The 25,830-nt window shown below is 34.3% G+C and overlaps 8 protein-coding genes and 1 non-coding gene across 16 annotated transcripts in view; 4 read left to right on the top strand and 5 right to left on the bottom strand.

Annotated features, from left to right (window-relative positions):
- The window catches only part of Mlh1 (DNA mismatch repair ATPase Mlh1), a 58,701-nt gene that overhangs the window by 8,675 nt on the left and 24,196 nt on the right, over positions 1 to 25,830 (bottom strand). The window lies entirely within an intron of this gene.
- LOC143427956 (uncharacterized) lies at positions 10 to 713 on the top strand. The gene has a single exon (XM_076902486.1). It carries the CDS (start codon positions 81 to 83, stop codon positions 675 to 677), a length of 597 nt encoding a protein of 198 aa, XP_076758601.1. The 5' UTR covers positions 10 to 80; the 3' UTR covers positions 678 to 713.
- LOC143427952 (aldo-keto reductase 1B) lies at positions 1,663 to 3,782 on the top strand. Its single transcript, XM_076902483.1, has 5 exons — positions 1,663 to 1,861; positions 2,530 to 3,009; positions 3,086 to 3,292; positions 3,374 to 3,522; positions 3,606 to 3,782. Exons 1-5 carry the CDS (start codon positions 1,787 to 1,789, stop codon positions 3,646 to 3,648), a joined length of 954 nt encoding a protein of 317 aa, XP_076758598.1. The 5' UTR covers positions 1,663 to 1,786; the 3' UTR covers positions 3,649 to 3,782.
- Positions 3,961 to 6,019, bottom strand: LOC143427962 (uncharacterized). The gene is made up of 6 exons (XM_076902495.1): positions 5,986 to 6,019; positions 5,602 to 5,918; positions 4,958 to 5,401; positions 4,673 to 4,873; positions 4,407 to 4,608; positions 3,961 to 4,339 (listed from the first exon to the last, which is right to left on the bottom strand). The coding sequence occupies exons 1-6, from the start codon at positions 5,999 to 6,001 to the stop codon at positions 4,032 to 4,034; spliced, it is 1,488 nt and encodes a 495-aa protein (XP_076758610.1). The 5' UTR covers positions 6,002 to 6,019; the 3' UTR covers positions 3,961 to 4,031.
- On the top strand, positions 7,438 to 8,431 carry Mrpl43 (mitochondrial ribosomal protein L43). The gene is made up of 4 exons (XM_076902488.1): positions 7,438 to 7,587; positions 7,788 to 7,894; positions 7,978 to 8,183; positions 8,275 to 8,431. Exons 1-4 carry the CDS (start codon positions 7,451 to 7,453, stop codon positions 8,398 to 8,400), a joined length of 576 nt encoding a protein of 191 aa, XP_076758603.1. The 5' UTR covers positions 7,438 to 7,450; the 3' UTR covers positions 8,401 to 8,431.
- Positions 10,068 to 15,440, bottom strand: Gpat4 (Glycerol-3-phosphate acyltransferase 4). Of its 4 annotated transcripts, XM_076902886.1 has the most exons (10): positions 15,264 to 15,440; positions 12,840 to 13,106; positions 12,620 to 12,757; positions 12,378 to 12,512; positions 11,915 to 12,151; positions 11,217 to 11,450; positions 10,826 to 10,941; positions 10,625 to 10,766; positions 10,341 to 10,549; positions 10,068 to 10,265 (listed from the first exon to the last, which is right to left on the bottom strand). In XM_076902886.1, the coding sequence occupies exons 1-10, from the start codon at positions 15,414 to 15,416 to the stop codon at positions 10,178 to 10,180; spliced, it is 1,719 nt and encodes a 572-aa protein (XP_076759001.1). In that variant the 5' UTR covers positions 15,417 to 15,440; the 3' UTR covers positions 10,068 to 10,177. The 4 variants fall into 4 exon arrangements, with proteins under 4 accessions (XP_076759001.1, XP_076759002.1, XP_076759003.1 ...); XM_076902887.1 differs by lacking the exon at positions 11,217 to 11,450; XM_076902888.1 differs by lacking the exon at positions 11,915 to 12,151 and having other exon boundaries at positions 15,264 to 15,439.
- On the bottom strand, positions 16,955 to 17,027 carry Trnak-uuu (transfer RNA lysine (anticodon UUU)). Its single transcript has one exon. It is a non-coding gene; the product is annotated as a tRNA-Lys (tRNA).
- Dhpr (dihydropteridine reductase) lies at positions 17,217 to 19,203 on the bottom strand. Its single transcript, XM_076903154.1, has 4 exons — positions 19,044 to 19,203; positions 18,235 to 18,318; positions 17,717 to 18,156; positions 17,217 to 17,628 (listed from the first exon to the last, which is right to left on the bottom strand). Exons 1-4 carry the CDS (start codon positions 19,128 to 19,130, stop codon positions 17,529 to 17,531), a joined length of 711 nt encoding a protein of 236 aa, XP_076759269.1. The 5' UTR covers positions 19,131 to 19,203; the 3' UTR covers positions 17,217 to 17,528.
- The window catches only part of LOC143428670 (E3 ubiquitin-protein ligase KCMF1), a 6,508-nt gene continuing 326 nt past the window's right edge, over positions 19,649 to 25,830 (top strand). The window contains exons 1-8 of one of the 4 annotated variants that reach the window (XM_076903728.1): positions 19,649 to 19,887; positions 21,301 to 21,468; positions 21,580 to 21,719; positions 21,803 to 22,002; positions 22,456 to 22,651; positions 22,789 to 23,003; positions 23,190 to 23,631; positions 23,725 to 25,830. The exon at positions 23,725 to 25,830 is cut by the window's right edge and continues 326 nt beyond it. In XM_076903728.1, the coding sequence (XP_076759843.1) occupies positions 19,872 to 19,887; positions 21,301 to 21,468; positions 21,580 to 21,719; positions 21,803 to 22,002; positions 22,456 to 22,651; positions 22,789 to 23,003; positions 23,190 to 23,631; positions 23,725 to 23,907 (1,560 nt within the window). In that variant the 5' untranslated portion in view covers positions 19,649 to 19,871 and the 3' untranslated portion in view covers positions 23,908 to 25,830. Of the gene's footprint in view, positions 19,888 to 19,912; positions 20,052 to 21,300; positions 21,469 to 21,579; positions 21,720 to 21,802; positions 22,003 to 22,455; positions 22,652 to 22,788; positions 23,004 to 23,189; positions 23,632 to 23,724 lie in introns of those variants that run through there. The other 3 variants (XM_076903729.1, XM_076903727.1, XM_076903726.1) reach the window with 3 other exon arrangements.

Here is a 25,830-nt window from a genome sequence, read left to right as displayed (position 1 = left end):
ATCGACATTTTCACCTTTGAAAATATAGTAAAAGTAAATCAGAGACGCGCGATAAATTACAATCACCGGAGAACATCGCGATGGCAACGTTAACTCGTTACGACTCCTGGAAATCTAGATTGATCGCTAAGGTAAAAGAATGCCGCGATACGATTAAGAATGCGATTAAAAGCCCGTGTAATTCCTCGATACCGGATACCATTACGTTCAGCAATATCGCGTCGAAGCGTGAAGAATACATGGAGGAAGCAATTCTAATGAGAAACTCAACAGTGAATGCGGATCAAGGGGAAAAATTGGATACAAGTTGGTCCGTTGGTCCAACCGATCCGAACTATTTGTTGGATTCTAGCGTTTTAGCATCGGAAAATGAGATGAAGGAAGAGTTTCTAGAAGAGGAGAACGCGTTCCCGATGAAGAAAAAAATCTCGGCGGAACCGTTTCTTTCTTACGCAGAAGGCACTGCGAAATTCATTTGGCCGGACGATACCATGGAGGATAGTTTTTCTTCTAGTAAACCATCGAACTCTTCGGAACATTTGAATTTCACAGATACCGACTTTGGAAATCCATGTACGAACTCTACATTTAACGAGAATTCTCACGAGAATAACAACCGTATGTCATCTCCAATTAAAAGTTACTCCTTTCACGATTCTGGCTTTGAAAATATATAATTTCTCGATATGAGTCTGCTTTATATAGATATAATTTACTATCTGTTATATCTATCTTTCCCTTAACTCTTCTATTATCTTTTCACTTTTCCGTTCTTTTTCATAGATTCCGTTCTCTTCATATTTATTAAATCCGTCTGTAACAATAATTAATACTCGAATTAATAAAATTCCTTACAAGAAATACGATCGTGTAAATCACTCGGGCCAACTGAATTTATGTCTGCTCTAACAATTACATCTCATATACATCTCAACGTAAACAGAAAATATTTGTCAGAATTATGATGTATCAGCTTGGCAATTGTCAGCAACAATCAATGTATTGGTGACATTGTCAGAATCAAATAAAATCAATAGTAAATTTAAGCAAAATCATTTCATATATTTAAAGATTGATCAGTTCCTTATTAAGGGATAATTTGGGGATAAACTATCCCTTTAGTACCTGTAATGGTTCCGTAATTTTCCAGCGTCCTCAATTCCAGGCTACGATCACATTTAACTACGCATAGAAATCGATCTCTCCGATACGCACCCATACAGAATTTATATGCGTAAATAAAAGATGGTAGGACGGTATTTTCCACTTTTGATTTCCTCTTTATTTCTTTATAATGATTACTAGTTTCGTGTTAATTTGTTCACGTGTAAAATCCATCTAAAGTATTTGATGTTTGATAATGAAATTGATTGGTTGACCAGAAGAATTGGTTATTTGCATGCAACTATTATTGTTATACGAATTGTCTTGCTAAAGTTAACACGTTCTCATTTGAACAACAATTGTAAGGATCGATTTTAGTTTAGTTATTTCTGAAATTTTCAAAAATAAAATATACAAGTCGTCTAACAAATTGCTAAATAAACTAATATATATATACATGTGTGTGTATATATATATATATGTATATATATGTCTCCGAAAGGAAGGGGATGTAGTACGGAGGGGGAAATATCGTAGATTTATAAAAGGAGCAGGCAAATCTACCGACATTATACTCTCAGGATTACTGATGAGCACCATAGCGAATATCAAATAGTATAACAACGTTTAAGAACTCTGCATATTTCGAACAGTAAAGTAGATAAAAGTTAAAAAGATCGAGATGGTTCTTAACGTACCGATGATGAAATTTTACAACGGCAATGAAGTTCCAGCTTTTGGCCTTGGTACATGGAAGGTTAGTATTATTCTCTCTCTCTTTCTCGATCTCTTCCTTCTGTTTGTCTATCTGTAATAAATTTACTGATAAGTTTATTCCATACATCACACATGAGATGAATATTCTGGAATCCGCGAATATTCTTTGAATGGTTTGCCACTACTTGAAATGATAATATTTTGCTTTATCCTGCAAGTGTCGATGACAAGGTCATTGTATATATCTCGTATATATATTCTCTTTTTTCATTATTATCATTGATATATTTATTCTTATATTTTATACACCGAAATTTCTGATATATACTTAAATAACAAATAAAATAATTTCATATTGGAATTTGTATAGTTGTAACACTCTTTTTTGCTTTATTTGCACTTTTAATGAGATTTCATATTTTAATTATCATGTTATATGAATTATTACATTAATTATATAAAATTAATAGTTATATAATCGAGGACTATACCTGTGATAAGAATTTTATATTATCGATCACTTCTAATCGATGGTTATGCCCAACACATTCAAGTTAAAGATAAATTTTAAAGGAAGATTGCTTATCAACATCATACATAGATAATATCGTATTACTTAAGAATTCGTTGTAGTACATGCAATTGTAACTGCCGTTGAAACTTATACATATTCCTGAGTCAATGAATAATCTGATTGTTACTTTTTAGTCCAAACCTGGAGAAGTTACTCAGGCTGTTAAGGATGCCATTGACATTGGATATAGACACATTGACTGTGCTCATGTGTACTGCAATGAAAAAGAGGTCGGTGCTGCTATTCAAGCAAAAATTGCTGAAGGTGTTGTGAAAAGGCAGGATCTTTTCGTTACAAGCAAATTATGGAACACGTATCACCGACCAGATTTGGTTGAACCTGCTATTAAGAAAACTTTATCGGATTTGGGTCTTGAGTACTTGGATCTTTATTTAATTCACTGGCCAGTAGCGTACAAGGAAGGAGACGAACTCTTCCCAAAAAATGCAGATGACACTATAATCTTGAGCAATGCAGACTACGTAGATACATGGAAAGCTATGGAACCTTTGGTGTCAAAGGGACTTGCTAAGAACATTGGTGTTAGCAATTTCAACTCCGAGCAAATAGAAAGAGTGCTCAAAAGCTGCACCATTAAACCAGTTACGAACCAAGTAAATAGAAGCTTTATTTAAATCATACCTATCGATGCTTAATGGATGGATTGATGTAATGATTATAAATGTTTAGATCGAATGTCACCCATATCTCACTCAAAAGAAGCTCTCTGAATTCTGCAAACAAAGGGATATTCTTATTACGGCCTACAGTCCTCTCGGTTCACCCGATAGGCCGTGGGCTAAACCGGATGATCCAAAATTGTTGGACGATCAAAAGCTGGGTGAAGTTGCGAAAAAATACAATAAAACACCGGCTCAAGTTCTTATCAGATATCAGGTATGCGGTAATGTCTTGTCAACGTATAACGTTTAAAATTATATCTGTAAATGAATTGTTTAATTTTTAATATATTTTTAGCTGGATCGTGGCCATATAGTTATTCCTAAATCAGTTAGCAAATCTAGAATTGCGCAAAACAGTCAGGTCTTTGACTTTAAACTTTCTGCAGAAGATATTGCATACATCGATACGTTTGACTGCAACGGTCGAATCTGTCCGTTGATAGGGTAAGCATCGTAATCTTTCTAACAGTTTTTTCTTTTCTTTTGCAATACTATTTAATTTTATATATAATACATCTATTTTTCAGCGCCGGATCTAGTTCCTTCTATCCGTTTCACATTCCATTTTGAGCAATTGAATCAGGGTAATAATTCGTGTACTAACTGTTCTGATTGTAAAAATGTATACAAATTATTCCGATTGTTCCTTTTGTACATTTTCTATGTGAAATTGGTATAAAAATAAATTGTACTCTGATCAAAGTTACGTTTGCGTTTACCAATGCGTCTAAGAAAAATGGCTAACTTTATTGCTAATGAATTATTAGAAAAACCAAAAGTTGAAAAATACAAACGAGCTGTTCAAGTAAAGAAAATGCCAATTACATTGTACTTAAATGATTTTTGTCATTGAAGTAAATTTATCAGGAAAGTAAATGAGTTTTTAAATAAATATAAATGTTGTGCGATACACAGAACGTTTCTATGGTATCGGTGTCCATTAAATCTTACTATTATTTGCACCGATACAGAGATTCATCACTGTTTCCGCAACCACACGAGCAGCATTCACAGAATTCGTCTTCACTTTCTTCTTCCCTTCGTAAATCAAGTAATTGCTTACTACCGGTCAATTGGCGTTCTATCAAGGGATCCAGCGGTTCCTCGTTGCAATTACACAATGTGTCGGACAACCCGCGGTTACATTTGCCTTTACAATTACATCTACAGTCTCGAATTGGGCGTGTATAATCCTTACAAGGTAACAACGAAGGACAAATCTCACAGGGTGATGCAAATGATTTACAATCTGCTTGAATACCTGCGCTTTCCATTTATAGAATAAAAGATTTTGTTCTTTTTAATAGATAATTGATTGCATTACATACCACGATTCGGCATTGCGCAACCCTTGACGAGTTTAACGGAAGGAACGTTGCAAGCGGCAAGATATTCTTCTCCGCAAGATTTTTTTAGTATACACCGAAGATACTTAGGAGCGAAGCAAAGGCGGTCACATTTGAGCTTTGAGGATTTAGACCAGTTATCTTTTTTCCGTTCTTTTCCAACGTTAGATGATTTCTCAGTTTCCTGTAATATCATCGAATAGGTGTCAGTAATTGCTTATTTCCGATGATAATACAATATCATCTACATTATCCTGAGCATTCATTGGTACGGGTGAATCTGCGCTTCTCTCCGGAGGAACTTCCTTCGGTTGTTGACTATCCGCCCACCAGTTTGGTATCCACGAGGTTCTCTTTTCAACATTTTCCATCGGTATTTCTGCTCCAGTTTCTCGATCTTTATTTTCAATACTTTGCTTCGTAGTAGATACCATTGCGTCACTCTGCGCCTATACGAAAGACGGAAGTAAATCAATTCATTTTACGTGATTTTTTCGTAAATACATATCTATATAATTTTCGCTAATTATCACAGTTTCTTCTTGTCCGTGTTTCCTCTTCGAGTTACATTGATCGCTTCGTTTGTCCCGGAAACATTTCTTAGCCGAAAGATATTTTCTCTTTCGGTCACATTCCATATCTTCGACGTAGCTGGTGACGATATTTCTTCTATTGCAAACATTTTGATACTCTTTAGATATTAATAATCGTTCCATATGCTGCCTGAAGACCGTTTCTTTTTGTTCCAATTCTTTAATGCAATTTTTCAGATTCAATTCTTCCTCGGCTAGTTGACGTATTTTTGAGAGGCAAAGCAAATCTTCGGAATGTATCGAATGAAGACTGGGACTAGTGTAATCTCGCACTTCTCTCTCCAGATCGTCCAAAATATCGTTCATCTCTTTGTTCGCGAGTTGCAGTGATTCCAGCTCCATTCCCGTTTCTTCCAATTTAACGTCGGCTTCAATTATTTTCTCCTGCCAAATTAAAATGTTCAGCTTTTTTATTCAGCGTTTAACGAAAATATCATGGAAAAAAAAAAATATATATATATATATATATACGTATATCAAATTTAGGTTGCTGATAAACGTTAGAGTTTTGCTACGAATGCAACGATTCAAGCACACTGGCAAGATTTACCCGAATTAATCGTTGAATTTCAATCGTTCCGTACATGCAACTCCTCGATCTCTCGGTTCAACTTCTTCACGGTATTCTTCAGACTGTTGAGAAGTATCTCGGTTTGGTCCGGATAAGAAACGAACTTCTTCATAATCTCGCGAACTTTACAATATGGTGTGTCTTTGCAGTTTCTAGTCATCCACATGTTGTACGCTATCAACGCCGGAATTGATCGTTCCATCGTTGTAATTTTCTCCCTTAAATATTTTTGTCTACCTAAGAGATCGCAATGCCGTTCTTCCATTTTCATCGTAATGTCCTCGAAATACGGCAAGTGTTCTTGATTTCTTTCATCGTTTGATTTAGGACCTTCGATAAAAGCATAATAAATCTTGTTTATAACGAACAGTACGATTATTTCGAACGCACGACCTACATTTACATCGAGACATCTTGCTTGCCGAAACCTGGCTTATTGTAATTGGTTTCTAATTTTCAAATTCAGCCGTTGCTATATGTTTCCGCCTTGTCTTTTATTTTCCCATTTCTTAAACCGATAAATTATTGTCAAGCATCTTTGACGGCACTATCTTTGAAATTTTCTTCTTACGCGTTAATGTTAATTTCTCATATATTTACTGTTAACAATTTCATGTAGTTTCAATGGCATGTCCTTGTATTGAATTAGCAATATTCTGGTCAGAGTCGCTGGAAAAAAAAGAAAAAAAAAGCTATCGCTCGATATCATGTAATCGCGGTCAGACGATTTTACGCCCAAAAGAAAGTAACATGCATTAGCATAGTTTCTTGCGAAGTATAAAAATGAATTAAATTTCATCGATTCACGCATCGACGGCGAAAATATAAAACCAATCGAATTGTTCGAAATCTGGAGAAGATCGAAGTGGATAGCAATGGTGGTGCCTCACGATTTTATCCAGAGTCCGAGTAAATTATTTGAACGATTCATTCAGAAGAATGTACGTAATTTTTTATTTTAACTTTGATTAAGCGTGCAAATGGATAATTACTTAATAGAAAAACGGAGGAGTTGACTAACCGTGACACGGACGACGATAAGTATTCTTTGTTGACGGGAACCAGCAGCTCCTTTCAGGATTATGCCGGAAGTACGATCACAGGCTCCATTAGAGCCAATTATGAATGTAATTTCGAGGACCGTATCTTATACAGAGAAAGGGGCGGTCGCAGATTCAGCTATAAAAGAAGAAAAATTTGCAGCGGAAATGGAATATTTAGTGCTCCTCCGGGCGTCAGTCCTCATCATGTCAAGTCATCGATTATTCGTCGCAACACAAGTTAATACATACTTTAATCGTCGTTATATCGATCTCTACCCTATCTTTAAGAGGATTACAATTCTATTAATTTCTTCGCAACAGATGGATCTCGATTAATTTTCGTGTGGCCACAGAAACCACCTAGAAGTAGGCTGTTAAGAATCTTAGCTCCTCTCATGCATGGAATTCTCATTGGATTTTTATTCATGGATGCTGTTCATCTTTGGCCAGGAGAATTTTTACCTACATCCTTGCCTTCTATAATGCCCATCCCTTTACCACCTGTAAAATGTAACGTGATTGAACCACGTTGGTTCGATAACAGTTAGATACCGCACACATTCTCCCTTATATCAAAATTAAAGTTATATACGTAACGCGGCAACGTGAATACATATATTAAATAAAAACTGAAGTTTATGATGCGAAACTAAAGTAAATAGGAAAAACATATAAAACGACTGTCTTTAACATTTCCTTTAAACGTACTGGGTATGAACATGAAATGAAGATATTTCTATCGCATATCGTTCGATACAAATTAAGCCTGTTTACAAGTAAGTACATTATACGTATTGTTTGGAGAAGGAACGGTAAAAAATGTCAAACAAGCATTTATTTTTAAATTTTGGATTTCTACGCGCACCTCTTGGCATTGGCGTTGGCCGCTATGTATGTCAATTGCAAAGAGTAACTATTAAATTTTGTAAAAATCACGGTAGCAGTCTTGGAGTTAGGTAAGATACCTTCACCGTTTAACCTCTTCAAAAAATATAAATTTCGATATCGCATGTGTACTGATTGTATACTGTTTAAAAACCAGAATTACAACATTTTTTCCGCTAGACACATGTTGCCATAATAATAATTAAATATTCAATCTATTTATTTACTTCCCTTTTAAATACATGTCATCTTCTTACCATAACCTGTGCAGGCATTTCTTGGAACATGATTTAATTAATTATGCAAGAGAGAATCCTGGAGTTGTGGTGTATGTTAAACCAAGGAGACATAGGAATCCTGTTATAAAAGCAGAATATCGTAGGTTGATTTTTCTTTTGAACGATATAAGATGATTATTTAGAAAGACCTAATGTATAGCAAAGTATTGATGTACGCTGTAGTAAATGGAGAAACGCATTGGACATGCGTCCGTAATTATAGTAGAGCGGATATTATACAATGGATGGAATTATTAAAGACTCAATACCACGAAGGTGCAGCTTATAGATTACTTAAATTATGGCATACAGAGTTCCCTTCTATTCAAGGATCATGGACACCTTTTACATTTAAGGAACCCTTCTTAAATCATACTAAATTCCCGAATGTAAATATTATATTTTGTTTCATTTTATTTTATTCTATTCTTGTTTAATATATTCCTTCCAATGTACATTGTACACTTCATCTCTTTTCAGAAAACGCTCGGCGAATCTGTTAAAGTACAGTTAACAGCAACAGAGGAACTGATCAGATTATTCAAAGAACAACAAGAGGCTGAAAAGTTTAATAGAGAAAATAGAGTAGAAAATAGTGTCGGTTAAACAATAGTTGTATTTATCTTTGAACGTCATACTGTAAAGATAGATTGGTACGTAAAAAGATGAAATGTTTCAACTAAATATAAGTACTGAATGTTAAATTGACGCTATGGCTGTTGCATTTATTTTTAAGGAATATTTCAAACAACCTGATATATAAATAGATACGCTTAATATCCAAATAGTAATTTTTATTACACTTACACAGGTATCAAATAATTATCTGTTTTCCAATAATTATAGGACAATAATGGTAAGTGTAAAATAAATATGTATACACGTATAACTATACAAATTCAGTTTTATTGCATCAATCGATGCGTGTCAACTTTTTGCATAAATGTAGCGTTCTATTTTGAATGAAATAAATATACGTACAACGCTATATAAATAACTATAGCGTAATATGCAAGCGGGAAGGTTACATGGAAATTAAATAGTTATAAATATTCATTTATACTGTATCCTTCTGCGATCTAATTATTTCGGTGACTAGGGAGATATTGTATATACAATACTTTCGATAGAAAGGAAATTACAATAAAGCAGCGGTACATATAACATTATTCCTGATAAAGTTTACTCTACTGTCAAAGTTATGACCGGTACATCAATTTTTCTCTACCTATGTCTTTTGTTCAAGTTCTCCTTTATATACTTCTTTGGCTAGACAAAAATATATTTGACCAGGTTTTTTTTTTTTTTTTTTTTATAAAAGATTAAACACGGTCGTAGCGTATACATATACATAGCACCACATACATAATTGTTAACTAAACCAATCCAATTTATCAATTTAAACGATTCTACTACTTTGTCAAACATTTTGACAATTTAGACAAGTTATATATAGTTGCTGTAACAATATTTGGTTAGTATAACAACTTATATAGTCCACTTTTCAGTGTAACTGCAATAAGATATCTTTTACCGATGCATGTGAATTTTATACATAAAAATTTCCCTAATCAATCCTATATAATTGATGAAAATGTTGCACGTCAATTGACACAAATGCGTTTTATTTTTATAAAATATTAGAGATGATATTAATTATAAAAATAGAAAATATCAAAAAATACGTATTTGTATATTGTGGATAAACGATAGTTTTAAACAATCATACTCAAGGGATGGGTAGAGTAGCATACCTCTAATAGTTTATTTTTTACACTACAATAAAGACAATATTATTTGTTTCTATGATTTTTACAAAAAGAAAAAAAGAAAGAAAGAAGAAAAAATGCAATCCTTCCTTTATATAATATTATCAAATAGATTTTAATATACTGTTATCAAAGTGATTGGTAGATGGTGCAATACGATTCTCATAATGTAAGAGTAAGAATAAAACAAGTTGAATGCTACATACATTCATCAGACGTGAAAAGATCACACATCATCAATGTGTCATTACACATTGAACATTTCATTATGTATAGATAATAAACTTATAATGGCTCGTTATAGAATCTGTTTTAATTATTAAAAGCTGACAAATATAGTATATATCAGTTATTTAAATTGAACTATAACTAGAGAAATTTATTTATCGATTCTTCCTTATATAAAAAATAATTTAAGAACAGCAACGTACCATAATTATGGAATTGAACAAATTGGAACATACGAGCATACGAGATACTTGTCTCCTCTGGCATAGATGGAGATGTTACTCGGCAAAGAAGACAAGACAGCGTACCAGGTGAAGTGTTCTCGTTTAAAGAAAATATCACACGTTATATCGATCGTGAAAATGGGACTAGATATGACTCTCGACTTACTCGACTTTAAGTCGTTTACTAAACTCTTCTTGCTGCTTTTCTCGCAATTCTTTCTTTGGTTTCACTCTCTTAAGTTGGCCATCCCTAAAGAATAATTCCATTAGACGAATCCACGGTCAACACCGCGGTGAATAATTAAAGTCTTGAAATAAACTTTACCATTGTAAATCCACTAATCCACCTTGCCTTGCTATTACAGATTTAACCCTATTCGCAAAATCAATGGCGGTCTCTCCTTCATTTCTATACATCGGAGGAAGGTACCAAACGTCGCAAACTATAGCCCAACTCGACATTGTCATGTACAAGTATTGTATCATTGAGTATCGACTACTATTCCAGAACGCATCTCCGAATCTTGGGTCGTACTGTTAGAAGAAGAAAGAAACGAATAAATGTACAATAATTGGTAGTGCGCGTCATTGTAAGGAGAAATTAAGTACCTTTATCGCGACTGGATAAATGACACTATCGACTTCGAAACTTCCTTTCTTAAATTGCATGACCGATGTGTTATTTATACAAGTTCCTTCGGGAAAAATAAGTATCGGTGGATTTGTGGGGTCAGACACATGTTTTTTTAATCTATAAAATATAAAAATAAAAAGAGATAACGATAAAAATACATTCGACGATTAATTTACCGTTTTGTAACTGCTTCTCTGTCCTTAACTTCGGACCGTTCGAACCAAATGTGCGGCGAAGCACGTGCCAGCGCTCTTTGTAGGATGCCTAAGAATCCACCGTGCCTTTGACCTATCTGAAATATTACGCACCAACATAGAACGCGAATAGCTTATCATCGGATTTATTATATCCGATTAATATACGTATACAGGTGTTATATATTATATTTTGAACGAGCACAAGGTAAATAACATTCCAAGGAGAAGTAAGACAAAATAAATAGAATCCACCCAATAAAAAAAAAACTTATTCAACTGCCCACAGGTAATTCATCGAAACAAATGATACCATAATTAATATTATTAATACAATAAGGTAGTTGGTAGACGATAAAGAACGAAAACGTACCAGAGAGTAACAATTATCGCATTTGAGTACCAGAACGTCTATCGGAGAGGTGTGATTAGCCACACAAATACCCCTAATAGGTCGATTTTCTGGATTATGGTACGTGATTACCGAAGATACAGCGCTCGACAACAAACCGAAGCACATTATGCAGACTTTGTAATTCAGCCATCGTTTGAAACTACCCTCTGGAACGTAGCCCACTACTGCTGTACATACTGTCAGCCACATCACCTGTAAACCATAAGCTTTGCACCTGAGAAACGATGATTCCCTCTGTATGGATGCTGAGTGAGTAGCTTTACCTGCAAAGCAAAGTTACAGGATACTGTTACCTGTAACATTTACTAATGCAATTCAACTTTGACAGTAGACAATTTTATCATAAAGAATAAATAATATATTATCTCCGGGGACTAGGTAAGAGCAACTGATCCGGAAGTGTTCCCGTATAGAGCAACGTTAAATGGTTATTAATTGCGTAGATTAATTGTATAAATAAAAAAAGTAAACACATGTAATGCGTGGTGAATAAGGTGGTTAGTTAGAAACGAAACGAAACGAAACGAAACGAACAACAAATACGTGATAAGTTCGTAGTGCGCCTATATTAAAGTTCCCCACAGTGCAATACCCAATGAACGAATTTGAACGAAATTTTGAAAACGATAACTAGCATTCTCATAATTATAAATTACCAGGGAGAACGTTGTTTGTGTGGATAAGATGGACACATCGATTGTGGAAGTGTGATTCACCACACACATTCCTCCAGCTTTTGGTTTATATTCTGGATTATGGATCGTTATCGTAGCTGATAAAGATTGTGAGATTATCTTGAATGCTATGAGACTAGCCTTGTTGTATGTCCATTGCTTAATAAAACCATTTGGTAGGAAGCCAATAATAAATGTTGCAATTACAAGATAGGATACCTAGGAAGCGCTAATGTTAATCGATTTACAAATGAAAAATGTATGTTTTCGATTGTTATATTCGAATGGACGAATCGATCGTAAAAGAGAGATCGATCGATACTCGTAAATTTGTTTTGAAAAATAAATAAATTTGACAAGCCTTCGTACATTCTACAAAGCTGTTTCAATTCTTCGTTCTCGTGTGTATCTCGCTAATTTTAAAATGTGAGATTGGTGAACTTACCCCAGCGAAACATATGAATATCCTTAAGGGAAGAAGAAAGCAATATCGCAAAACAAATCCGCACATCCATATCACTGTTAGCTTCCAAGAGATGAACTCGTAATGTCTATTTGTTCTAGTCAACAGGTTCCAATTCTATCAGAAAAAGGAAGAAAGTACATAGTACATAGTTACAAATAATTCACATGTTCTCATTGAAGAGTACCAAGATGGGAGAGTTAACTAAAAAAAAGCTCGACTACCTTCAGCTCTTCAGCCTCGAAACGAGATGTGACCTCGTCTTCGATAATCGCCTCTACACCGGCTTTGATATAATCTAAACAGATCGCAGGATCGAACTCCCGTTTTAACGTTTCGAATGAATTTCTACGAATAAGAGCCTAAAAATCAAATGAATTGGACATATATTATATATTATTATTCTATTGTATAGAGTGGGAAAATGATCTCGTTTGTACATACAGCTGGCGTAGGTGACTGAGGAGAACTCTCTCCTTTCGTTTCCTCTAAATGATTCTTATGATTCTGCATCTCCGGTTCGGGTACCAGGATCAAATCTTTCGTTCTGGCTATCACGCTCACTCCGTTCTGCATCTTGCTTTCCGTCTTCCAATTTTGCACGTTCTGCTTTTCGATGTGTCGCGACTCGTATTCTTCGTCCACGTTCTCCTCATCTTCTGCCCACGTACCGTTTCTCTTCTTCACGTTCTCTATATTTTGTCTCCCGTACTGAAATTACGGAGTTGGGGAATTATACAAGGCTGAAATAATAATCGTAAGAGACACCGGACTTTACTCGTAAATATCGACAATGAACTATGATTTTACATACGTTTTTAATAACGTTTAATAACGTTATTATTTATTGTCATTATTACTATTATGGATAAACGGGAATATCAATCGAGAGAATGAAAGAGAAGGCGCGTCGGAGGAAGATACACACGAGTTAGCGGAACATCGGATAAAGTTAATCGTGCCTGGAGATGAGATTTGTTGGCAAATTTGTTGATAAAGCGTTTCTCAGAAGCGTACACGTATTTCGTTCGGATGTTCAAAATTTCTAATCAGGATGTTACGATATAGACGATACTGCTGATGAAAGTACAATCGATAACGAGCAAATTCTTTGGACTTTACACTCTATACTAATTGAGTGGAGTATTCACGATCTCTGATCGTATTTGAAATAGCAATGGGTTTCCCTTCCTCTTTTTTCCCCTAGCCTTCGAATTCTACCAACTAATTAATTTTGCAAACACCGAGTACGGTTCTCCTCCGTTCTTTCTACGACCATGAGACACAACCGATGCAAAAAGGCTGCATTCAATTCAAATTTTATAATTATTTCCGGGTCATAGTCTATACGCGTTATGAAAGCGTTTGAATTCTTTTACAGACCTAAAGTATTATAGTATTGCAGATAGGCAATTTCCCTCGATGCCGATTACCTAATGGTATCAAGCAATAATAATCAGGTATAAATTTATATTTTGCAAAATTACTTCATCTTGACCTTGGCAATCTTTTCGAATAAAGCATGTAAAAAGCACGTTCTGAGCGACTTGACGCTTGACGGAGGATTTTGACCCGCTGATATTTACGAACATCGAAATAACAAAGGAACACTTTCAAGCTTTCAGTTCGATTATATGCGCCTGCATATCGCTTGTCAAGTACATACATACATATATATGTACATGGTCTGTGCAAATTTATTTCTTTATGCGATTACGCTTACGAATGCACTTCCTCGAGAACTTCCTCTTTTCGGCAGCTGTTCAATTGTATTTCAGGCATTTGTTAACTAAACACGAATCCCTCGATATCCACTTTTATTCTCAGAATACATTAGCGGGCGATTCGCGTAATACTTCTAGAAAACGTTCAGAAAAAGCATTAATCAAAAACGTTGAATTTTGTTTATCGGTCGTAGAAATCGCTCGAGATCCATAGAAGACTTTGCTGTTTAAACGGCTTTAAATCGATAGGAACCCTATATTACGTACTTGGAATTTAACATCAAATCAGGTTCATCAATGTAAGCCTAAATTAATCTCAATTTAATGTATCATCGTACAGTACAACAGTATATACAGTATACACGCCTATTCCTTCCAATAACCCCGTGAAAGCCTTTTCTATTTCCAACGAACGGTTTTATTGCAGAATGCGTACTACGCGAAAGTAAGAAAACTTATTTAATAATATCCAATAGTTCGGTTCAACGATCGAGATCTCTATATATAATGTTCGTCTACCCGAAAATATTTTAATTCTACTATATAACTTCTTTTTCTCATTCATGTATATGTAAGTATATATTTCTTTGCACGCTTGAAATTAAATAACGAATTATTGCGACTTGAAGGCGAATATTTAATTCGAATTATCTGCGTATATTCGAATTGTCTGCGCAGTGCAGTATAATTAATATTGGTATGTGTCGGTATTAATGAGAAAAATAAACAGGATTGCTAAGAACGTCCACCGGGTACTTACGATTAATCGTAAAAGAAAAATGTTTGGAAGATTGTACAAGTTTGATCGCTACAATTGGATCGAACGTGTAGGAAAGAGAAAAAGTAATGAAAATTTTTCACTCGTTTATTTTTTAAATTTACTAAAAACTTGTTATTACTTGACATGAATTATTCTCACGTTTAACACGTGATTCGTACTAGAAACCCCGTCGGAAATAAATAGAAAAAAATAGCATATAACCTTTAAAATTTTCTAATCCGCGATTAGCACGTTCTCAATTTGTAACGATACTCGTTACGACGTTATCGGACGATCGTTGTAAATTCACTTCACGATTTTTCTGCTATTTGACACAATTGATCGAGCAAAATTAATAATTATTTACTCTCTGCATGGTCTTACCTCGAATAGCGTTAGCAGCAATTTTATATATAATCTTCTAACGCCGAGTGACTTCCCGATAGATGCCAAAAAAATAATGGCAAGCAAAAACATAAGAAAGGGTGTTAAAAATAAAGAAACCACCAAAGACGTCGCCATCCACAACGGCGCCATTTTGCTTACTGCCGAGAAAATATTCAAGATAGCCGAATGGTTCCTCGTTAAAAACCTGTGGTCGCGATCGTTATAGAGAGGTAATTCTACCTGTTAGTGACATCTGTGAAGAAGTCGCAGCAAAATATCTAGCAAAATATTCGAAACAGAAGATAAAAGATACGAGTGAAAATTAGATTAGTAAATTTCAATAGTAAACCATGCTCATTCTGTATATGTAAATGCGTATAAATAAAACCTTTTCTAAATTCAAAAAATACGCGGGAGTTGTTTAAACGACGATAGTCAGAAGAGAGGCAAGAATCGCAGCGGTACGTAGCGGCCAGAATTGTAGAGTGTGTCTCGAGCGCACTAGCAAAATGTCGACCCTCGAGTCAGTTTCAAAGCCCGTGCAAGTATCCCCTGTAATTAAAGTGAGTATTACTTGTCACGGTAGACTTTTCTATTAAACGGGTACTTTTCTATTAAATAAGTAAGTGTTACATACGAATATGCTCGAAATACGAATATGCTCTGTAGCAAATCCTCCTAAATTCATTATATTACATAATTTCTATAAATTTTCACGAAAAATTATCTCTGATTAATACATACTTTGGTAAGCGTAAAAGATTTATTTTATACGATTGTTACCGTGCATAAAATGCCCAGGTGACACTATAGTTACCCTAAATTGATGTTCCTCCTTCTAACCTTTCCGACAGGTTAACAGTCAATGGTTAACAGTGGCTAACGGTCAATTAAAAACAATATTTTACTAAATACATTAATAACAAAGTAGATTTATAATTGTTATTTAAAATTATTTTATAAAATATTTTTATTCAATTTCCTATAGTTCGCCAGATGGACTCTCCTATTGACCGGGATACTTTACGGTGCTTATCACAACAGAAGACTTAGTAGAATAGAAAATGCTCGCCGTGAACAGGAACTAAAGGAAAAACCTATAAGAGATGCTAAATTAGCCGCAGAGAAAAAACAACTGCAAGAAGGTAAAAAGAATAATGACTTTAATTACAAATAAACAAGAATAACGACTGTTAGTTTCCTAAATGAAATGTGCGTCTGTATGTACGTCCTCGTACATATTAATAATATTGTATATCACAAAATTATAATTTTAAGTACATATGAAACGTGCAATAAAATCTTAATTCAATCATTTCTCTGTTACAGCTGAACTGAAAATGCTGAATGAATTTCTACAAATTAAGTAAAATCTACTGCTACTTTATTAGTATACGTATATACTTTTTCTAAGTTAAAATCAAATTATCATTCATAGAACAATCTGATATGTGAGCTTCTATTCGCAGTATATGCGTATATAGATGTTACAAAAATAAAGTACTTGTACATGTAATAAATAAAATAATGTATAATATATCTTTATTATTCTAATTTCAAATTTTTTGTGATGTATTCAGTGTTTCTGTACGTTTTCTCAAAATAATATACTTTATATCACTTGGAATATTTCCATAAATTTTTTTTTACTTTTGAACTTTTTTCTTTAAGAGAAAAAAAAGCAATTTCGCCCGAACAGGGACTCGAACCCTGGACCCTCAGATTAAAAGTCTGATGCTCTACCGACTGAGCTATCCAGGCAGTTGTACGATATTGATTCAAAATACATGATCACTTTGTTAGCATATAAAACTAAAAACGTTCGAATATAAATCTAGCGGAATGTGAAATATAATAGTTATTCAATTTGTCGGTATTAAAGATTATTGACAAGAATAATATTTCCACTTGTAGCATTATATTTATTTTTATTTTAATGTAACAAATAAAGTTGTAATATTTTACAGTATTATAGATTAGTATAAAAATAAGTATTAAAAATCATATAATGTAAAAAATTTCTTTTCGTTCTGGTATAGTACAATGGAATGAACATAGTATTTGTATAAAAAAAGGATATTCTTCTTTACTCAAATATATGTAAGTATCTCGATATTTCTTTCTAAAATGCATCAAGTATGGAATAAGATCAAATGGTTAGAGGATAGAATATTGGTTCTGAAACATGTAGCGTAACAGGTATGCGTATTGTCATGGAAACACCTAAAATCTTCTTGATCCAAAGAATATATTCTTCTCCTTTTAAGCCGCGATCAATTCTGTTTTGTTATCATTGGTAACTAGTTGCAAGAGACTCCCATTAGCTGGACGTTGTTGATTTTGTGACCAATTCCAAAACAAACTGGAAAATTAAATATTGTTAGTAAAAAAAACAAAGGAAAGAAAAGTGCATAGAGTAAGGAATTTAGAAAAACTAATAATTTATTTACTCTGCAACAAACTCAAGCGGAGTCCATTTAGATGTATCAGCATCGGGCATCCATTTTCTGTTCATAGGTGTGTCTAAAGTAACAGGTAATATAGAAGTAACTAAAGAGCCATTTGGGAGTCCACTATTTTTAGCTGCCAAAGATTTAGTAAGCTGATGAACCGCAGCTTTGGCCATTCCATATCCAATCATTCCTGGCGTTTCTCCCAATGCTGCTTTAGCTCCAGTTAGCGATAAGAATCCTCCTTCTTTTAAATGATGAGCAGCAATGCTAGCTGCGATAACTGAACTCCATACACTTTGCTTCCACATCAATTCGCTATTCTTTATAAAATCTTTATGGGCTGCATTTCCACCAGACCATCCACCAGCTACACAAATAATTCCATCTACTTTATCTCCTTTTAAAATGTTTGTAACTTGTTGTAAAATGTCAATCTCCTAGTTAAAGAATAAAAGAGAATATAGAATAAAAGAATAAGAATAAAGAAATAAAGAATGAAAGATTAATAAAATTACTTGTTCTTTCCAACTGCTGTCTGCTTTTACGATTATATTTGCATCAGCTTGATCATTTGCTTTCATGTCGATACATCCAACCCACTGTAATTACAGAATTAATATATTTTTTTACACGGAGATATAATTTATGTTTAAATATAACTTTACACGATAAGGTATGGAAAATTTAGTATCTCAGTCTCAAAAATTTTAACTGTGTTTAAAAGATACGGTATACTAAGACATTGTATCGTATCAAAGGTTCTGCTTCGTTAGTTATGGCCTTGATACATTTCCATCTATGTACAAGATCATGTAACACTTTTCTTGTCAATGCTACATTCTTACGAGATGAATGTCGCTTTAAAATTATTTCCAACTCTCTGGAGGCGAATGATTTAAAGTAAAGAATTCAACGGCATTCGTTATAATAATTTTATTAACAATAAAAACGATACGTGACACATAAGCTGATCGTATCAGAGGAGATATTGGGCAGGAGTAATCCCAGATGTTACATTCAATTTGTGAATGAAATAAACAGGTTCCAAAACGTAGTATTTGCGCGCTATCTATACTTGCGTATACCTCTTTAATACTGTATGTTATACAATAGAATGAAATTTACACGTTCATGAACATTAGCTTTATCTTGAAATTATTTCCTATTCATTTGTTTTCAATTAAACAAAATAAATGAATAATATTTACAATTGTTTAGTACTATCTGAAAATATCTACAAGTCGAAATTTTGTACACGGATAAAAGATAATCCTGCTGGCGACAAAGTTGTCCAAAATATTAATATATTATAAATATTATTTACCCAGTTTTTTGATTTAAATTTTCCAACACAAACAGAGCCCAGAGCACCTTTGCCTCCGTATACGAAAACACGTCCAATTGTCTCCATTGTTCGATAAAAGCACCAACTTCGCGAGATCGGTTCGGGAGTTGCGATTATATACGAAAGAGTACGAAATTGTACGAGAATCTCTCGGAAAAGTTCGTAAAAAAAAATTGCTAGTTTGCCAGACTTGGGCATGAACTATGAGAATAGATAGTCAATTCAATGGTTCGTCGAATATCTTTGAACATAATACGCGTAAATCTGAAATTTTCCCCAAGAATTAATGTTAAAACAGTTAAAATGTCTACTGTATCGGTAGAGTATTGTACAGCTGATGACATACGTTGAGACATCGTGGACAAGAACAACATATCTTAATACTTATTGTACCTAAACTTTCTCTTGTTACGTTGTTTTTCCATGTTTCCAAATGAAATTTTAAACAGATGACTCCTAGTGAGTGTGACTTCACTTGTGCAAAACGCAGTGATCGTATATTATGAGATTTGAATTTGGCACGTATGTCTATTATAAACGTGGCAACGCTGCAATGACAGAGACCCTGCCCGCAACGTTCTCCGGGAGCGTAGGTCTAGTGTGACGTCACGGTAGCCTAGTTGGGTTAGGTTTTACGCTGGAAATTCTAACGAAAATTTTTTGTTTAACGATTAATGTTTTTCCCATTGTATCTGCTGCATCGAGCGACGTGAAGAGCTAACGCAGTGGCGAGCAGTAATCGTATTTCGTAAATCGTTCGATCGCGAGACTTCGCGCTATCGGCGTATATGAGATTTTAAACGGAAAATGAATCGACATGACGGTACGTACGTGTGCGCTGTTTCTGACTAGCAAGTCAGCCTCCACTTCGCATGCTAAATTCATTTCAAGTTGATGGCTAAATTCTCGGGTCATGGAGTATTTATGGGTATTTGTGTATGACAAACATTTGTGCGGATTCATCGACAAGGTTACGAAATCGACAATGTAGGAGATTTTTCATAAGACATTTCTTGTAAGCTCTGTACCAAAGGGTCTAATGTCAGAGGCCAGATGGCAGCACTTAGAAAAAATTTACTCCAATTTCTTTCGGTTTATAATGTTCTTTCATGATTTTACTCAATTTCTTGCAATGTCATCCTCTTTTCTGCTCCCTTAATCGTATAAAACAAAGAAAATTCAAAGGATACACTTGTTGATCAACTGTCAAGATGTTTTGCCAAATGACCTCTTTGAAATTGCTTTTCTTCTTCATTCCCCTTCTCTTTCTTATAATGTTAAATCTGCAAAACATATTGAAACATATTTCTCTTATTCTCTAACTTTTAATTAGCCCCTTTATCGACTTTTTTTTTACTCTCCTATTTATATTTTTTAACTAGTCTGTTGTTTCTTAGATTGCGATAATATTAAACACGAAACAATATATTTGTATTCAATTTTTTAATTTAAATATTCTCATTAGTAGTAATAAGGTATAAAATGTTTCATTCTTAATATATGAATAAAGTTTGCACGTTACACACTTTTGTTTGTATTGCATTTAAAAGTATGTTACATAATTGAAATTAGCAATGTTCCATTGAAGTTGAAAAATGTTGACGCTGGAGACATTAACGCGTGTACGTACTAGTCCTAATAGTTTCATAAAGAAACCATTATCGTAGAAGTAGTACCATATCCAGGCACTTGTATTCTTTAAATTATTTGTGTATGTCTCTTTTCTATAAGATTTGTAAAGTTCGATGATCGGAGAAAAATAGAAAGATGCGTAGAATTAAAAAATCGTTAAGACAATATAAATGTAAAGCTTCAAATGATGTACAAATCTGATTATAGTAAAAGTTTATTTGTTTATTTGTGCATAGCGTGATACGATGTTATTTCGTTATTATTGACGAGAGAAAAGGAAGTTTATTTGTTAATAAATAATAAAGCGACGCTTCTTTGTTTTAATAAAAATATACATGACAGTATCACTTGTATAGAAACTATACACACTTAAAATAGATGTAAGTAAGCTACTTTTTATAGATCTAGTTCAAGGTTGTGGTATATCTATATGTATGATAAAATCTATTAAGCGAACAATTGTATCATTTTTGACATTGCTTTAGACAAATGTAGCCTATCCGATACTACATATTTTTAGTTATATTGCTTATTCAGTAGAAGTATTTTACTTTTGTCACTATATAAAATAGTAATTGGTACGTATAATGATTATTTGTTGTAGGGGTAAGTTGTGACGCCTGCTTAAAGGGGAATTTTCGGGGTCGCAGATACAAGTGCCTCGTATGCTATGATTATGATTTGTGTGCCAACTGTTACGAAGGAGGTGCCACTACTACACGCCACCATAGTGACCACCCTATGCAGTGTATACTTACTAGATCTGAGTTTGGTAAATTATATTTTGCGTTAGCTTTATTTTATTATACGTATAACAATTATATTAAACATTTAAATTGATTAGTAACTATGACAAATCACTTTTTAATTTGATATTTAATAGAATTATATTATGGTGGAGAGGCAGTAAGTGTAGAGCAGCCACAGTCCTTAACTTGTCCTTATTGTACAAGAATGGGTTTTACTGAGGCTACGCTACAAGAACATGTTGCTGCGGATCACTCAGACACTTCCTTCGAAGTTGTATGTATACATTCTAATACATGATGTTTAAAATTATGTTACACGAGGAAATTATTAAGAAGAAATTTCAAATTTTACCCCAGGTTTGCCCAGTTTGCGCGTCTGTCCCAGGTGGAGATCCTAATAATGTGACAGATGATTTTGCGGGACACTTAAGTTTGGAGCATCGTAGTGGACCAAGAGATCTAATCTCTTTTCTAGATGAACCGACTTCAAGTAGATATAATGGTGGTAGACGGATAACGCATCCATCCAGAGTTGTTGGTGGGCCTCGACCTCGCAGGTATATAATCATTTATGTCTTCCACTTAAATATCAGAGCTATTATTTTTCATTTAAAACTAGTATTTCAAATCTGTTTTAACGCTGCATTGTCGATCTATTTTTTAAAAATCTTACTAGTATTAGTTGGAACGAATAACATTGACAATTATAAGTTGAATGTCAGTATAATGTATTTGAACGCATGTAATTTTGTTCAGTATCATTTTTCCATTTATCTTATAACATTGACGTTGTTAGTTTATCAGTCATAATTATTTCTTATTTCATATATTTTTAAGGCAAAAAATGTGTTTTATCTGTAAAATTTTCAAAGAAAAAAGAAAAAAAAAGGAAAGAAAGAAAGAAAAAAAGAAGAAGAAGAAAAAAGAGAGAATGTCAAGCGGGATTTCAGTTTCATTTCATCATCATTTCACCTTAGATAATGTTCATTGGCGTGTCATTGGACCTGCAGGTCCAATCACAATATGCATTTCAGTTCGTCCGGAGGGTTAAGTCCGAGTAGCCGAGAAGGTATAGATCCAATTGCAGAATTACTTTCTCAATTATCCGGTGTTCGTAGAAGTGGTGGAGGGACTGGTCAGTGTTCAGCGCCATCGCAATTACAACAATTGCAAATGCAGCTACAATTGGAGCGACAACAAGTTAGAGTATGTGTTCAATTTAATATCGAACAAGCTTCCAACAAGAATGTTTCAATTAAAAGTTTTAACCTTTTTTAATTTACCTAAAGGTTATTTTTATGACTCTTATTTAAGTACATAACATAGCGTAAACACATTTGCAGGCTGCTAGACAACAATTGGAGCGGCTACCTAGGAGGCAAACTCAGGTTCTCGGTTCTGCAAGTTGTGGAGGAATCATTAGCGGAAGTGGTCATTCTACTACTATGGCTAGTGTAGTAGCGAATAGTACGAGTAGTAACAATAATACAACTAATGTGGCGAACCCGTCCGGCGCATCATCTACAAGTTCACAGAACTATATGTTTCTGTTGCCAAAGTATGTTATACGTTTGTTAATACATTGATGTATCTAGTAAGACATCTGAAAATACGCTAAAATGTTTACTTTTACGCGTATTACGGATATTTCAGTATTTTACGTCGTTATCAACCTCTATGGGAGTTATATCTTAATCAAAAGTTTTTGAAGAGGCAATAAGGTAACGTTTAATTTCTTTTATAGATGTATTACCAGTTCTCTGTCAGACTCCCAGTTGCAAAATATTGAACGTGAAAGTGCAAACAGAAGCCTCTTTACGCGTGAACTTATTCTTGGAACACTTTCTCAAACATTGCCGGAGTTAACGCAGCAACAATTCGTGACGCAAACACCAGTATCAAGTGCAACTGCTGCTACAACCAGTCCGGAAACACCAAATGCTAATACTTCCACAGTTTCAACGAAAAAATCGAATGTAACTCAAGAAGCGAAAAGGGATCAGTCAATGGCTAAACACGTAACGCAAACGTCTACGCAACAATCGTACACCGTTCAAACTAGTACTGGCGATAGCGTAGGGACTGGTGTTCAGAGTCAAGGATTGCCCCCAAACTCTAATAACCTCGCGCCACAAAATACACCTATGGTTCAAACACTGATGCATAGCGTGTTACCTCAATCACTGGTAGGTATTAAGATCCCTGAAAGTATTGCACGAAACCCAGACGGAAGACAAGTATGATAAATGTAATCTAGTATTAATAAATTCGTGATACAGGTATTGCAGCAATCACTGTCGCCACCAATTAGTAGAACTATCAGAGAACCGATGGTTACTCAAGCACCAGCGTACCTTAGAGGTGGGGTCGGTCCAGTTGGCGTAACAGGTCCTTCACGTAGGAAGCCGGTTAGGGCTGTAGATGGCAGAAACCAATCTACGGAACCTCCGCCTCCTCACTAACCCTTCCTTAGCCCGTACCCACCCACCCTGATTCCTCACAGGACCCTCTAGCACTAGTCCTAGCACTGTTTAGAACACCTCATCATTATTGTTATTATTATAATATTATATATTAATAATTATTCAAATGCCCTCCTCCTCACCCTCCCTATCTTATCACTTTTCAAAACTCTAATCTCGCCATCTTTTGCCGTTACGTGACATGGAACAAGGGCAAGGGCTGATTCGCCGACACATGCAAATAATGTAAATAACTCACTTCTTGCAATCATATACACCCCCTCGTACACACTCCTCAGTGAGTCTTGCCACGTTCTACATCGATTTATTATACCCACTTACGTAAATTGATCGAGAATAGAGACTGGCAGATCAAAATAATAACGACATAATTATATTAGCCTTTTATGTTTGGTGGCTGTATGGGTTTGTTAGAACAGAGTTAGTTTATTAAAATACTCAGCCTTGTTTAACACAGCGAATCTCGAGAATGTAGAAATCTTAACAATTCACAAGACGCACTGCCCGTCATACGCAGCAGTTGAATCGTATCCGATTTAAAACTGGTTAAATATCTTTGGTCATCTTATGTTTTTAATACACTTTTTGTTTTCCTTTAATTAGCAATTAATACCCTATATAATCTTTATAATACAGATATGTTTTATCTGGGTTGGTCCGTTTACATTTAAGAGATCTTAATTATCTGACAAATATTTTAGAACAGGCACCGCGACTAGCAGTTTTTAAATCTACATGCTTTGTGAAATCATAAGAAGAGTGCATTAACATTTTGTTAGAAAAATGATGTTTTAAACAGTCAACTATGTAAGATTTGAATTAGTTGAATGAAATATACGTTTCGTTTCATTAATGATTAGAAAAATTGAGTTGGCGGACCACCTCTTGATATTATGTTACAGTCGCTGAAAGTATGGTATTTTAAAATGGAGAGATTAGACTGGATATTTAACATGTGTGTTAAATAAGAATATCTGAATCCCCTTCGCTAAAAAAACAAGGTTGATCGTATTTATTAGATATTTGTTGAAAAACATTATTTTTGTTGCTGTTTTGAATATTTGCATAGATTGCGCTATCGTTTTTAAAAAATGTTGTGCGAATTTTTTTAAAATAATCATTTATGAATCTTCTAATCGCTCCATTTTACAATATGAAACAAAATAAGTAACTGTATGTGTGTTTGTTTTTTTCTTTTTTTCGGTAATAGAGGCTTTACTGATTTGGTACATGTAGAAATTATAATCGTTGCATCGAAGAAAAAAATTGGGAACGTTTGTATTTGATTTCTTCGAATTGGTTGAATTGATGATGCTTGCGATATGGTTCATGTTTATTTTACACGAAAAGCGTCGAGGAACAATGCATAAAGTATGTGCGTATGACGCACGCAAATGCATTACGATTTCCTGAAGTTTCTACTGAAAGTAGAACCTGCGGGCGCTTGTAGAAACGAGCAATAATCATTTCTCAATTATCTTTAACTCGTCCCAGTTCTTTTTTTTTTTACTCTTCTTCTTTTTGCCCAGATTTCTTGTTTACCATTCATGTACATTTCATATTGTAATTAATTTCCCGTATTTTCCCACTTTTTGATTTTATGTTATTTGATTTGTGGGTGTATCTGAAAGATGTTGGATGTGGAAACGAAGTAAAATTATACATACACATACATATATACATATAAACTTGTAAAAAAATTATACAAAATATGTAGCGTGTGATTCTTCATTTTCTTTTGTCTTATGCTATCGCGTGTTCCGGCATTCTCGAAAGTAAATTCGAAATCGAATTAATTATAACGTTTCGTCCTTTTTCATATCCCTGAATCTTTCGTTCACTAATTGTAATTTGTATCACCAATCCAATCGTCCCTCTCTCCCCTCCTTTCCGGCCTTTATC

Source organism: Xylocopa sonorina, chromosome 10 (assembly GCF_050948175.1).
Source record: "Xylocopa sonorina isolate GNS202 chromosome 10, iyXylSono1_principal, whole genome shotgun sequence".
In the NCBI taxonomy this organism is placed as follows: domain Eukaryota; kingdom Metazoa; phylum Arthropoda; class Insecta; order Hymenoptera; family Apidae; genus Xylocopa; species Xylocopa sonorina.
Note: the sequence above shows the minus strand (reverse complement) of the source record. Positions and strands in the feature narration are given on the sequence as shown.

Bases quoted from the DNA above. Each gene is read 5' to 3' on its own strand.
- Mrpl43 (XM_076902488.1), top strand. From the start codon at position 7,451: ATGTCAAACAAGCATTTATTTTTAAATTTTGGATTTCTACGCGCACCT. The intron at 7,588-7,787 runs GTAAGATACCTT...TAACCTGTGCAG, and splicing joins GGTAGCAGTCTTGGAGTTAG to GCATTTCTTGGAACATGATT. The intron at 7,895-7,977 runs GTAGGTTGATTT...TGTACGCTGTAG, and splicing joins TGTTATAAAAGCAGAATATC to TAAATGGAGAAACGCATTGG.
- LOC143427956 (XM_076902486.1), top strand. From the start codon at position 81: ATGGCAACGTTAACTCGTTACGACTCCTGGAAATCTAGATTGATCGCT.
- LOC143427952 (XM_076902483.1), top strand. From the start codon at position 1,787: ATGGTTCTTAACGTACCGATGATGAAATTTTACAACGGCAATGAAGTT. The intron at 1,862-2,529 runs GTTAGTATTATT...GTTACTTTTTAG, and splicing joins TTGGCCTTGGTACATGGAAG to TCCAAACCTGGAGAAGTTAC. The intron at 3,293-3,373 runs GTATGCGGTAAT...ATATATTTTTAG, and splicing joins AAGTTCTTATCAGATATCAG to CTGGATCGTGGCCATATAGT.
- Gpat4 (XM_076902886.1), bottom strand. From the start codon at position 15,416: ATGGCGCCGTTGTGGATGGCGACGTCTTTGGTGGTTTCTTTATTTTTA. The intron at 13,107-15,263 runs GTAAGACCATGC...CCGTAATTTCAG, and splicing joins TGCTGCTAACGCTATTCGAG to TACGGGAGACAAAATATAGA. The intron at 10,942-11,216 runs GTACGTTTTCGT...GTAATATTTCAG, and splicing joins GCGATAATTGTTACTCTCTG to ATAGGTCAAAGGCACGGTGG.
- LOC143427962 (XM_076902495.1), bottom strand. The intron at 5,402-5,601 runs GTACGGAACGAT...TTAATTTGGCAG, and splicing joins GAGAGATCGAGGAGTTGCAT to GAGAAAATAATTGAAGCCGA. The intron at 4,609-4,672 runs GTAGATGATATT...ATGATATTACAG, and splicing joins CAATGAATGCTCAGGATAAT to GAAACTGAGAAATCATCTAA.
- Dhpr (XM_076903154.1), bottom strand. From the start codon at position 19,130: ATGGAGACAATTGGACGTGTTTTCGTATACGGAGGCAAAGGTGCTCTG. The intron at 18,319-19,043 runs GTAAATAATATT...CTGTAATTACAG, and splicing joins AATTTAAATCAAAAAACTGG to TGGGTTGGATGTATCGACAT. The intron at 18,157-18,234 runs GTAATTTTATTA...TTCTTTAACTAG, and splicing joins ACAGCAGTTGGAAAGAACAA to GAGATTGACATTTTACAACA.